The sequence below is a fragment of the Sus scrofa genome, chromosome 9 (assembly GCF_054392235.1).
Source record: "Sus scrofa isolate SSC_HxYL_T2T_F1_AM1 chromosome 9, Sscrofa_HxYL_maternal_Yorkshire_Landrace_v2.0, whole genome shotgun sequence".
NCBI classification, from domain to species: domain Eukaryota; kingdom Metazoa; phylum Chordata; class Mammalia; order Artiodactyla; family Suidae; genus Sus; species Sus scrofa.
The window spans coordinates 136,755,534-136,768,354 of NC_139391.1; the positions used below are offsets into that span (position 1 = coordinate 136,755,534).

At 43.0% G+C, this 12,821-nt stretch overlaps 1 protein-coding gene across 2 annotated transcripts in view; it reads left to right on the top strand.

The window, feature by feature from the left end:
* KCNH1 (potassium voltage-gated channel subfamily H member 1) overlaps positions 1-12,821 on the top strand; it is a 380,749-nt gene that overhangs the window by 19,190 nt on the left and 348,738 nt on the right. For both annotated transcript variants that reach the window (XM_084978106.1, XM_021063876.2), the window contains exon 2: positions 11,266-11,389. In XM_084978106.1, coding sequence (XP_084834232.1) covers positions 11,266-11,389 — 124 coding nt within the window. The remainder of the gene's footprint in view (positions 1-11,265; positions 11,390-12,821) is intronic.

A 12,821-nucleotide genomic window follows, 5' to 3' on the forward strand; every position in this document is an offset into this window, starting at 1 on the left:
AACCCACTGAGCAAGGGCAGGGACCGAACCCGCAACCTCTTGGTTCCTAGTCGGATTCGTTAACCACTGCGCCACGACGGGAACTCCCCAGCCTGTGTTTTCTAATCCCAAACTCCCAATCCTTCCCTCCCGCACCTCTCCTCCCTCTTGGCAACCATATGTTCTCTATGTCTGTGAGTCTGTTTCTGTTTTGTAGATAGGTTCATTTATGCCATATTTTAGATTCCACATATGTGATATCATATGGCATTTGTCTTTCTCCTTCTGACTTACTTCACTTAGTATGAGACTTTCTAGGTCCATCCATGTTGCTGCAAATGGCATTCTGCCATTCTTTTTTATGGCTGAGTCATACTCCATTGTATACAATGCCGCATCTTCTTTGTTCATTCATCTGCTGATGGATGTCTAGGTCGTTTCCATGTCTCGGCTGTTGTAAATGGAGCTGATGTGAACACAAGGGTGCCCGTGTCTTTTCAAACTATAGGTTTTTTTCTGGGTATATACCCAGGAGTCGGATGGCAGATCATATGGCAATTCTATTTTTAGTTTTTTGAAGCACCTCTGCACTATTTTCCATAGTGGTTGTACCAGTTTAAATTCCCACCAACGGTGTAGAAGGGCTCCCTTTTCCTCACACTAAGAGTAAGATTTTATTGCTACCAGAAACTTGGAGAACTAGCTTCCCCCATTGAAACCCACAGAGATGAAGTGACTTACCCACACAGCTCATCAGGGACAGCACTGCCACTGGAGCCCAACCTGTCGTTGTCCCTATTGTTATTCTTTCAGGTGGTCCTCTGGGAATCTAGGGACTGCTGGGGAAGGTGAATTAATAAGGTGGTGCTCATTCCCTATTCTTCCATTGGTTTTCATTGTTGCCTAGTTCTTTGGTGTTTCTCCGTGCAGCCTCAGGGCCTCTTTGTCACTGGGTGGCCTCTGCTTATAGAACCTCCATATGGCATCTCCAGCAGTGTAGCTGGACTTCTCGCATTGGCAGCTGAGGGCTCCCAAGAGTGTAGAAGCTGAAGCAGCCAGACCTTCATGCTTAGGCCTGGGACTGAAGTGACATCCACCCGATTGCAGTCTGTTGGCTGGAGCAGGTCACTGACTCACGCAGATTTGAAGGAAGAGGACAAAAGTATCAGTGCAAGGAGTCCTGGTTTGCCAGGGGCTACCAGCAGCATGACCTCAGTGTTTATAGTGATGCCCTGACTGTACCAGCTACCATAGAGTCCAGGGCCTGCGACATGGAAGGGACTGGTCTTTCTTTTTTCTTTTTCTTTTTCTTTTTTTTTTTTTTTTTTGTCTTTTTGCTATTTCTTAGGCTGCTCCCGCGGCATATGGAGGTTCCCAGGCTAGGGGTCGAATGGGAGCTGTAGCCGCTGGCCTACGCCAGAGCCACAGCAACGTGGGATCCGAGCCGCGTCTGCCACCTACACCACAGCTCACGGCAACGCCGGATCCTTAACCCACTGAGCAAGGCCAGGGATCAAACGTGCAACCTCGTGGTTCCTAGTCGGATTCGTTAACCACTGCGCCACGACGGGAACTCCCAGGACTGGTCTTTCTTAAAAAATGTTTTGTTTTGCTTTTTTTAAAAAAGAGAAAAGAGAAAGGACTTATAGAGCACCAGTGGTATGGTATGGTATTGTAGTGCCTCTTCCATTGCAGATATTTTGTGAAGACTTACCAGTGTGATTCAGTAGGGCCAGGAGGGAGGAAAGCAAATGACCTCTCCATACCCTTTGGAATATGAGAAGTTGGATCCTTGTAATTACGGTAGAGCCCACTTTACCCTCTTTCCTCCAGGTTTTCACTCAGTTGGAAACTGACTGAAGGAACCAGATGAGGGTCGAAATCCAGTATCAGCATTTTTACTGTTAAAGTAGTTGGGAGAACATGGCGGTGCCTCTGTGTCCCTCCTCAAGCCCAGGCTCTAGCTTCTAGGCTGTGAGTGCCTGACCTATTCTTAGGCCAAGGAGCTGGAGCTGACAGAGCAGAGGGCTGGCAGGGCCTGTCACACGTGGGATCTGAGTCTCATGAGGAGACCAGTAGCTCCACTGGGGCCCAGGCTAGTCTAAGGGACCACCATACACAAAGTGGACTCCTCTTGCTCTTGAGATTCCTGCTGATAGCTTGATGAATCTACTTAGGTATACGTGAGCAGGATGAAGAAAGAGGTCAAACGTATTCACTCTGGGGGGGGGGGGAATAAATTAGGAGGATGGGATGAATATTTACACACTACTGTAGATAAAATAGATAACTCACAGGACCTCCCGAATAGCACAGGGAAATCTACTCAAGATTCTAGGATAACCTATATGGGAAAAAAGAATGGATATGTGTATATGTATAACTGATTCCCTTGGCTGTACATCGAAACTAACACAACATTGTTAACTATACGCCAATAATAAAAGTAATAACAACAAAAGTATTCATCGCAATACTTGTTTCTTTTCTACCCACCAGAAAGAAAGATCTCTCGTTGAAAGCCTGAGGTGTGGAAGGATGAGTCTTGCCTTCAGAAAAAGCTCTTTATTAAAATAAACCTTTAACGACTTACTGTAATTTGCTAAACCTAGAGTTCCAGAGTATTACCAAGGACTTTGAGAGAGTTGCAGAATTTGTGAGGTGTGATTCTGCTGATTCCATTAAAGATTATTGCAGAACATTATCCAGCTGAGAACAGTTGGCTTTGGTACTTGTGACGGTTAATTTTATGTGTCAACTTGACTGGGCCATGGGATGCCCAGATATTTGGTCAAGCATTACTGAGGGTGTTTCTGTGAGGGTTGTTTTTGGATGAGTTTAGTATTAAAATCAGTAGACTGAGTAAAGCAGATTGCGCTCCCTAACTTGAGTGGGCCTCATCCAATCAGTCAAAGGCCCAAGTAGAACAAAAGGTTGACCCTTCCTGAATAAGAGGGAATTCTTCCTGCTTTACTGCCTTGGAGCTGGGATATTGGGTTTTTCCTTGCCTTTGGGTTTGAACTGAAACATTGGCTCTTTCTTGGTCTCGAGCCTATTGGCTTTCAGACTAGAATTTACACTATCAGTCCTGGTTCTTGGGCCTTCAGACTCAAACTAGAACTATGCCTTTGGCTCTCTAGGGTCTCCAGCTTACCGACTATATACCTTGGGACTCGTCAAACTCCATATTCCACGAGCCAACTCCTTACAATAAATCCCTCTCTGTTTGTCTCTATATAAATATACATTATCTATCTATCTATCTATCTATCTATCTATCTATCTATCTATCTACCTACCTACATGTCTATCTCTTTTGTTGATTCTATTTCTCTGGATAGCTCTGACTAATACAGTGTTAGATATTAGTACTGGCTCTACTGGATGTGTGACCTAGAAAAAGTTCCTTTGATTCGCTAAACCCTCTTCCGGTATCTATAAAAATGGGTTAATACTGGTACCTGCCCCCCTCATAGGGGTACTGATCCAGTGACTGTTACTGTATTTGGTCTTTATGGTGATAATGCTTTCTTCTTAAATGAAGAATGTCAGATATCCTAATATTTCTTAGTATAAAATCTCCAAATCTCTTAGATCCAGATCTGGCCAATTCTCATGCAGTCTTAGGAGATTATTCTGCAGTGGGTTACTTTCCTAATTATGTTTTGCTTGGCTTCTAAATAGATTTTCATTTATTGAGTTTGGAAAATAGTAAATAATCCCAGAGTCGTTTAGGTTGGGTGTGGAATACACATCTCTTCATTTGTGACACTAGAATCCTCTTATCCTCTTATTTGGCATTCTTAACCAGCATGACTATAATCAACCCCCTGGAGGAATTAGGGAACCTTGGCTCATAGTTCCCTTTGTGGTGCAGTGGAAACAAATCTGACTAGGAACCATGAGGTTGCAGGTTTGATCCCTGGCCTCACTCAGTGGGTTAAGGATCTGGCGTTGCCATGAGCCGTGGTGTAGGTCACAGACACAGCTCGGATCCTGAGTTGCTGTGGCTGTGGTGTAGGCCGGCAGCTGTAACTGGTATTCGACCCCTAGCCTGGGAACCTCCATATGCTGCAGGTGTGGCCCCATAAAGCAAAAAAAAAAAAAAAAAAAAAAAAAGCCTTGGCTCAACAAAGTTGCTGTCATGGAGTCCTTGTACCAGAATTTATGCACTTTTTTTTTCCCAGGAGATTCTTACTTTCTCAGCCTTTCTATTCTTATGGCAGATATACTTCTGGAAGCATAGTGGCAAATTGACTCAGATACACCTAGGTTCACCTGTTCGTCTTATTTAATAGCTCTTGTGTCTTTTACAAGCTCCGGCCTCACTGACCAGCAAGGGGAAATGCGTTAGCGGGAACTCTCAACTTCCCAGTTAGTATCGCGAGCTCTTCTAGTTTATGTTTTCTTTTGAGGGTAACACAGTCGCTTTTGTGTTCAGAGTCCAATTCTGCTCATCCCATTGCTTCTCTCTAAATGGTGTGTGGGGAAGGGGCAAGCCTCAGATCCTCAGATCCTCCAGTGAAAGGCTTTAACCCCCCCCCCCCCCGCCGCCCCATTTCTTTGGATCTCTGGCAATGGCCTCTGGGCTGCTGGTTGCTGGGTGACCAGTTGATCTGTGGGGCTCAGGTCTATGGTTGGTGCACTTATATTCTGTTCTTTGGATTGAACAGAACTCGGTGCTCTGCCCCAGCCCAGCATAAACTCTCTGTCTCTGTGTGTGTGTGTGATGTGTGTATGTAACTTGCTCTTGCTGGCCCTGTGGCTCACCCCTCATATTTTCCTGAATCCCCAAGTTGATCTTAGGCTTGGGCAGTATGACATGCAGCCTTTGTCTATGGGGTCACCTCACTCCGCTGTAATAACCACCCGCTTCTGCCACTCCAGCAGCAGTGGGGCAGCTGGGAACTTCTGGACTCTTTTCAGACCCCATGGGAGCCGGGGGAGGCTCCGGATTGCCGACTAGAGCAGCACCTTCGAGGTGCTGAAGCCAGTGTGGTTTCTCTCCCACCCCTGAGTCTCACATGGGGGTCCAGGCAGAGGCTCCCCTCTCTTCCTCTGCTCCTGCCCCTTCTGTTCTTCTATCATTGCGTGGAAGGAGGACTGCTCTAGAAAGAGGTCAGCACACTAAGTTTTAGGAACTAAGAGGTGATAGTTTGTGAAGAGGGAAGAGACAAAGCCTTGAGCAGATGGGAGCACCTAGGCATTTAGAGGAAGAACAGTTTAGTTCTACCCATGTCAGTATTTCCTGAGGGCATCAGTGTGTATCACAAGAAAGAATCATAATATATGATGATGCTACTGGTAATGGTGACAATGAAAGGTCTCATTAGGAGTTCCTTTGTGGCACAGCAGGTTAAGGATCCGGTGTTGTCAGTGTTGTGGCTTAGGTTACTGCTATGGTGCAGGTTCAATCCCTGGCCCAGGAACTTCCACACGCTGCAAGCACAGCCAAAAAAAACCAAAAAAAAAACCAACAAAAAAACCTCATTAAACTTAGCATTTTTATAGAGAAGCACATAAATCTAAGGTGTTACAAAGATTTTCATAGAAATGGTCTGATTTTAGTATTTAGTAGAAGAAAGAGGCTATGTACTATAATGATTAAAAGCGTGAATTTCGGTTGGGAATTTCAAATCCCAGCCTTTACCCTGCTGTAACTGTGTCCTTAGAGACTTAGATCTTTTGATGAGTAAAAGCATAAAGTCCATGACACTTTATTCGATAAATACCACCTCACACAGAGTATTGTAAAGGTTCAAAACACTCACTTTGGTATATGATAAAGTACTTGGTACAGAGCTGGGTGCCGAGTAGTTATCAGTAAATGGTACCCATTCTCATTAATACCTAGAATATTGCTTAGGTAGACTCCCTTAGTTCTTGATGATCTGTGATTTACGCTACTTGCGTGGGTAACCCCCACTTTGCAAATCCAGAGATCATGCTCTGGAAGGTAATTTGCAGGTCACCTATTTGCATCTTACAGATTGAAAAAGCTCTGGAATAGGCCCTTTGTTAGCCATCCGTAGCAGGGTGCACATGCGTGTTCTAGGGATGGGCAGGAAAGGGGGAAGAGTTTCTAAACGCTTAGGGTCTCCTGTGGAAAAGGCTAATGGCTCTGTGACTGGAACTAGAATTCTTTCCTTCATTCCCTCCACGTCCTTGGATAAAGAAGGAATTCTTTTTTTCCCCTAAGGCATATTTGTTTATTTATTTAATTGAAGTATAGTTAATTTATAATATTGTGTTAGTTTCTGGTGTATAGCAAAGTGATTCAGTTATACATATGTATTATTTTTCGTATTCTTTTCCATTACAGTTTATTATATTTTGCATATAGTTCCCTGTGCTGTGCAGTGGGACCTTGCTTATTTGTTTTAGTAATAGTACTGGGTATCTGTTAATCTCCTAATTTGTCCTAATTCATCCCTCTCCCTCTTTCCCCTTTGGTAACCGTAAGTTTGTTTTCTACATCTGTGAGTCTGTTTCTCCTTTGTAAATAAATTCATTTGTATCACATTTTAGATGCCACATATGAGTGATGTCTGGCTTCTTCCCCTTAGTATGACAGTCTCTAGGTCCATCCATGTAGCTGCAAATGGCATTATTTCACTTTTATGGCTGAGTCATATTCCATTGTGTGTGTGTGTGTGTGTGTGTGTGTGTGTGTGTGTGTGTGTGTGTATCTTCTTTATATCTTCTTTATCCATCATCTGTTGACAGACACTTACGTTTCTTCCATGTCTTGGCCATTGGAAATAGTACTGCTATGAACATTGGGGTGCATGTATATATCCAGAGAAAACTCTAGTCCAAGAAGAGGAAATTTTTAGCTCTTCTTTCACATAGTGGCAAAAGTATCTTGTGCTCTGGAAGCTGCGATTTCGTGCTTGGGTTGGCGGTGGGAGGAAATTTTGGGGATTGTAAATTCTATGATGAGAAATCCTCTAAGTGGATGATCAGTAGGCTGGTGAGATGACATTTCTACTGCACTTCCTGTTTTTCGTTTCCTTTCTAAGGTCAAAGCAGATGCTAGTGGGCTTGGTTTTAACCAGATAAGCCTGTAATTTGCACCCCAGCGACAGTGCTTGAGGAACGATGCAAACCTTTAAAGGATGCCCAGAACACTTTTACGAGGTATTACTGTGAAATCTGGAGCTTAAAATATATCCTGCTCTCATTTTTTTTAGTAACTGAAAAATTTAATCAATAAATTAATCTTTTCTGATTAAATTCACTAAAAATTAAGAATATACTTATTTTTATCAAAGTAATATGTGTTCATGGTTAAAAATACCAAACTGAAGAGCTTATAAAGAAAAACAATCATCCTGTGCCTTGTCCTTTCACCCATCCTGCTTACCTGAGGCCACATTTTCTAATATTAGCTGTTTCTTCTTATAGTTTCTGCCATGTCTCTAAATAACATGCATTACAGCTATTTCCAGATTTATCCATTTTTAGATAGCTTTTGACTTCTGTTAGCTTATTTGAGGTTTTAGCTCACTTTATCCACTTCCTACCCCTCCTCCTAATACATTATTCCCTTGTTGGTTAGCTTTGCAGCTTTAAGTGAAATATTTATACCTTTCTTTTTTATTATATCAGCTCTAGACACCGTCTCAAGGTTGATCTCTCTTCTCTCTCTAAGCTTATCATCTGCATTTGTGCAGTGAATAATCAATGAGGTTATAGTCAGATACTTAGAGTTATATTTTCCATGCTTTGACGATATGTTGGTTTTAAAAGTTGGAATTTAATAAGGTGTGTACGTTACGGCAGTGACGTGATACGGTATGATTTGCGTTTCCTTCATGCACAGCTTTTGTTTTCTTTGATGTTTCCAATTCATTTCCTGCTCCTTTATTAAATGTTTGTTGTTCCAAATTATTAAGAATATCATTAGATCCCAACTTTATCTGTAGATAACTCTCTTCCGGAATTTCTGTTCTCTGAACCATTCCGTTCTCAGGATAGAAAATGAATGCTTTCTATGAGCTTCCTTCTCTGCTTTCCACATTTGGAACCTTTTTTTTTTTTTTCTAGTTTCCATATAGTCTTTCTTTCTTGCTTAACTTCCTTACTTTGCTGATAGACATCTTCACGTAGCTTCCTAAGAACGAATAAAGGGGAGATAAATTTCCCAGATCTTTGCATATCTGAAAATATTGGCATTTTACCCTCAAATTTGATTGTTTCTCTTTTTTTAAAATGTCTTCTGGCTTTTTCTTGGGTTCTTTCTGCTGTTCTTATAAGGCTGCAACGCTGTGCTTCTTGATTGATTCTCTGTGTCATTTTTTCTTATGTTTCCTAACTTTCTGTACTATACTCTTCTAACATTTATGGGTTTTTTTTTTTTTTTTTTGCCTCTTAGGGCTGCACGAGCGGCATATGGAAGTTCCCAGGCTAGGGGTCAAATCCGAAGTTTCCAGGCTAGGGGTTGAATCGGAGCTTCAGCTGCCAACCTATACCACTGCTCACGGCAACATCGCATCCGTAACTCACTGAGCAAGGACAGGGATCGAACCTTCGACCTCATGGTTCCTAGTCGGATTCATTTCCACGGCACCACAACAGGAACTCCTTTTTTTTAATGTTGAATTTTTATTGTGACTCCCTTTTCATTTAGAGGAGCTCTTATTTGTTTGTTTATTCTCTTGGGTCTTCCCTACCCCCACCTCCACCCAGCATCTTGTTTTTGCTGTACGGGTATATTATCTCTGGAATCTTTCTGAGGGTGCTAACTAGGGTTTTTTTTTTTTTTTAATTTCTGCTTCCTAGTCATTTTTCTTTCCTTTTCACTGTGTGTGTGTGTGTGTGTGTGTGTGTGTGTGTGTGTGTGTGTGTATTTTTACATTTTAAACTCATTTGCTTTTATTTTATTGAGGCCTTGGATGGGAAAGAAATATAAGCACACATAGTCAAACCATTATCTATAAATGGCAATTCTTTCCTCTCAGTCCCCAGTCGCAGTGGGACATTAGCTGCAAAAACGTGCCCTGGGTTTTCCCCTCCTGCTCCGTCTTGTACAGGACGTTAACGGCCATTTCCAGTCATCAATGAGACAGAGACTTAAACTGACTAGATTTCATCTACACTCAGGGTAATTCCGTGAATTTTGTACTTCTTTGAAGGCTTAGTTGCTCACTTCAAGAAATGGGAGCTTTTTCATGGAGGAGAAGATCCTGTCTCCAGAATAAAGTCAAAGCTCCTGGTCTCCAGATGCATGTCCTGCCGTCTTCCTGGCTGCCCTCTCTGTCTACACCAGTCTGCTCTGCGTCCCATGCCACCAGACCTTTGCTTTGCTGGGTCCTCTGCCCAGAATGTGCCCTTCCTCCCACAACCTCTTCGGTTCACCAAAGGCAGGCCTTGTAGTTTCATTTCTGTGTTGATTTCCTGTATCATCTATGGTAGTTACATCTTAGGCGTTCAAAGTGTTTAAATGACTTTCACTCATCCTTTCAGACGAGAGCAAGTTCAAACGCGACCCCTCTGAGACACAGTTCTTTACCCGCCTCAAACAGTGAATCATTTTCTTTCCTATTTCTTTCCTTTCTTTCTTTTCTTTATTTGGCCACACTCGCAGCACATGGAAGTTCCTGGGCCAGGGATCGAATTCGAGTTACAGCTGCAGCCTGTGCCACAGCTGTGGCAACACAAGATGCTTAATCCACTTTGCTGAGCCAGGGATCAGACCCCTGCCGTCGCCGAGACAATGGTGGATGCTTAACCCCTGTGCCACAGCGGGAGTGCCTCTCCTCTCTTTCTTGAGTTATTTGTACACGTGCCTATTTGTCCTGGGCAGTTCCTGGAGGCCATGGGCCATATCTCATCAAGTGGGATACCCCAGGGTTTTGCCTTGTGCGTGGTACCTAGTGGGAACTTGGAGTATTTATCTACGTATCAGAGAGATGGAGGGAAGGATTGGTTGTAGATGTTTATTAAAGGCATATTATGGGATTAGCAGGTTTGCAGACTTATTTCCTGAAGGTGCTTTTTTCTGGTCCTTTTCGGTATATCAAAGCATGCTCAAGAGAAGATGATTGTATTTCGCTATTTTTCCTCCCGCTCCCTCCTCTCTTCCGTCCCACATAGATAGGACAGGATGGTTACCCACATTGCGAATAAACTGTAAATGCTCTACTAGAACAAAACGAACCTCCCAGTTAAATGAGGACATTACGCATCACCATTGTTCCACTCCACATAGCGTACATCTTAAACAAACCCCTCCAGCTGACAGCAAAAGAAGGGTGTGTGTGCATGCTTTCTTTCCTTTTTTTTGGGGGGGGTGGGAAAGAGGTGATTATTCTGTGGAAAGGAGAGCGCCAAGCCAAAATAATGACTATATTTAAGTTCTGGATGTTATTTGCTTAATTTAAGGTCTTGAAAAGAAGAAGGACAGAGGGATTTCCTGAGCACAGAAAGTAGTGAAGACTTTTGATCTTTAAAAAGGTGGGGACGGGTGAGAACACGCTGAGCAACCACACGGATCTGGCTTACTTCACCCCTGCCTCACACGTGAATGGTGGGCTGGAGCTCCATGAAAGAACTCTGATTTGTGTGGTCTGGGCATCGTGATTTCAGAATCAGTCCTGGTGAGAATCTTGATCAGGTTCCCCAGAGCTCTAGTTTTAAGGGAGTCTAGTCACTTCCTTACGGAGAGGAAGGCTGTTCGGTGTGTGGGTTCCAGGAGCCAACCCTCTGCCCCCTTCCTCTGCCTTTCTACGAAGGCCTTCTCCTTCTAGGATTGGCAAATGCTGATCAGAGCGAGCAAAGCCAATTGGTAGCTTCTGCCCAGAAGACCGGCAAAGCTAAGAGGCTGGATGGATCCCAGAAGAAATTACCTTCGGGCTCTCTCTGGCTCCACATTACCAGCATTACTGAGATGAAAAATTAGGATTTGACTAGGTCTTATGAAAATGACTGGATTTCTGCAGAAAACATTGGTTGGTCGGTTAAGCATGCTTCCTTTGTCAGCTTCTTCTTGGAGTACAGTAACCTTAGCATTTGCATTCCAGGTATTTAGCACAACGTTGTAAGTCAGCTTTATGTCAATGAAAATTAAAAGAAAATAGAAAAACAAAACCCCCCCACAAATATTCAGCTCTGAAGTCTGTTCTTCTGTATTCTTCACAGGGCCATTTTCCTGTTCAAGAGACTTTTGGAAGGAAGCAAAAGTACCTGGATTGGTTGTTATTTATGTTCTTATTGAAACGCCACTAATTAATGTCTTGCTTCATGTGCTCTTTTCTTTTTTTCTTTTTTTTTTCTTTTTAACAGATACTAATTTCGTACTGGGGAATGCCCAGATAGTGGACTGGCCAATTGTGTACAGCAATGATGGATTTTGCAAGCTGTCTGGCTATCACAGGGCGGAAGTGATGCAAAAAAGCAGTACCTGCAGGTATTTATCTTTTGGGTTGTTCCTGTGAACACTCTGTCCTGGGACCTTTCTGGAAAAAGAAAATGGCTTACCCAGCTTGGGAATTTCCTTCTCTCATCCAGTGCTCCTCCAGGAATAGTTATCACCCACTATCATCTCTAGTTTACGTACCGTGCGGGGAAATTGAAGAAGATCTAAAACATAGTCCCTACGACGAATGAACTTAGAGTCAGCGAGATGCGGCAACACCTAGAAGAACTCAAAAAAATCATGCTATCAATAAAACACGAACTCAGAAGTTTATGAGGTTTTAGATGCAAGTTATGTGAAAGCTAGAAGATTTAATACAATTAAATGAAAGTGAAATAAAATTTTAGATGATTAAATTAATTTTTAAAGTGTATGGCCAGTTTTGAAGAATAAATGCCATGTCATAGGGCTTTTCCTCAGAAAAAGAGAAGAGTACCATATTTTGCTGCCTTGCTGCTGTTGTATCTCTCTCTGATTGTTAACTCAAAGGCAGAGGCGACTCACGAACTTTGAAAAACTATGGTTTCCAAAAGAGACAGGTGGTTGTGGGTGGGGAAGGATGAACTGGGGGTTTGGGGTTGGCACGTGCACACTGAGGTCCCTAGGATGATTGGCCAACGGGGACCTGCCGCCTCGCACAGAGAACTCTGCCCAATACTCTTGATCAACTATGTGGGAAAAGACTCTGAAAGGGAATGGATGTGTGTACATGTGTAACTGAATCACTTTGTTGTACAGCAGATATTATCACAGCCTTGTAAATCAATTAGACCTCAACCAAACTTAAAAAAAGGAACATATTTACAATTTTGAACCTCAGAAATGGGAAACTGAGGAAATACCAAACTTAGATATAATCACTGGCATCACTCTAGTGTGTACATTTCCATTCATTTTTCTCTAATGTATGTTTCAATCATTTATGTTTGAATCTTGCTCTGTGTGGTTACCTGATTTTTTTGCATCTGGTTAAAATCTCATTGAATGCTCTGCAGCTTATGGTACAGTGTTGCACTATGACTTATTCAACTAATTCTCTATTAAACTTTTGATTTTTTTTTTAAGGTGGAGGCGAAGGGTGCTCTGCAGCTTGTGTATTTGGCAGGGTTGCCAACCAAGCAGTGACCTTGAGCTGTGGCGCTAGAAAGAGCTCTTTTAGAGCACCTACTAGGTGTTAAGCGGAGTGTGTGGCCTGACCCTGCACTGCCCGGGCAAGGTCTCGGCTCCACAGCCTTCAGCAGCTCTCACACCTCGCCTTTCTCAGTGTCTTCTGTTTTTAGTGGTGTTGGCATGAAGTGGAATCATTTTCCTAACCCTGCTGAATCCAGAACTGGACTCAGCTCCGAAGGGTGGAAAGACCGCCTGACCCAGGCTTAGACGTCGGGTCTCAGAAGCTGCATTTCCCAAGTCACTAGTTTGGTGG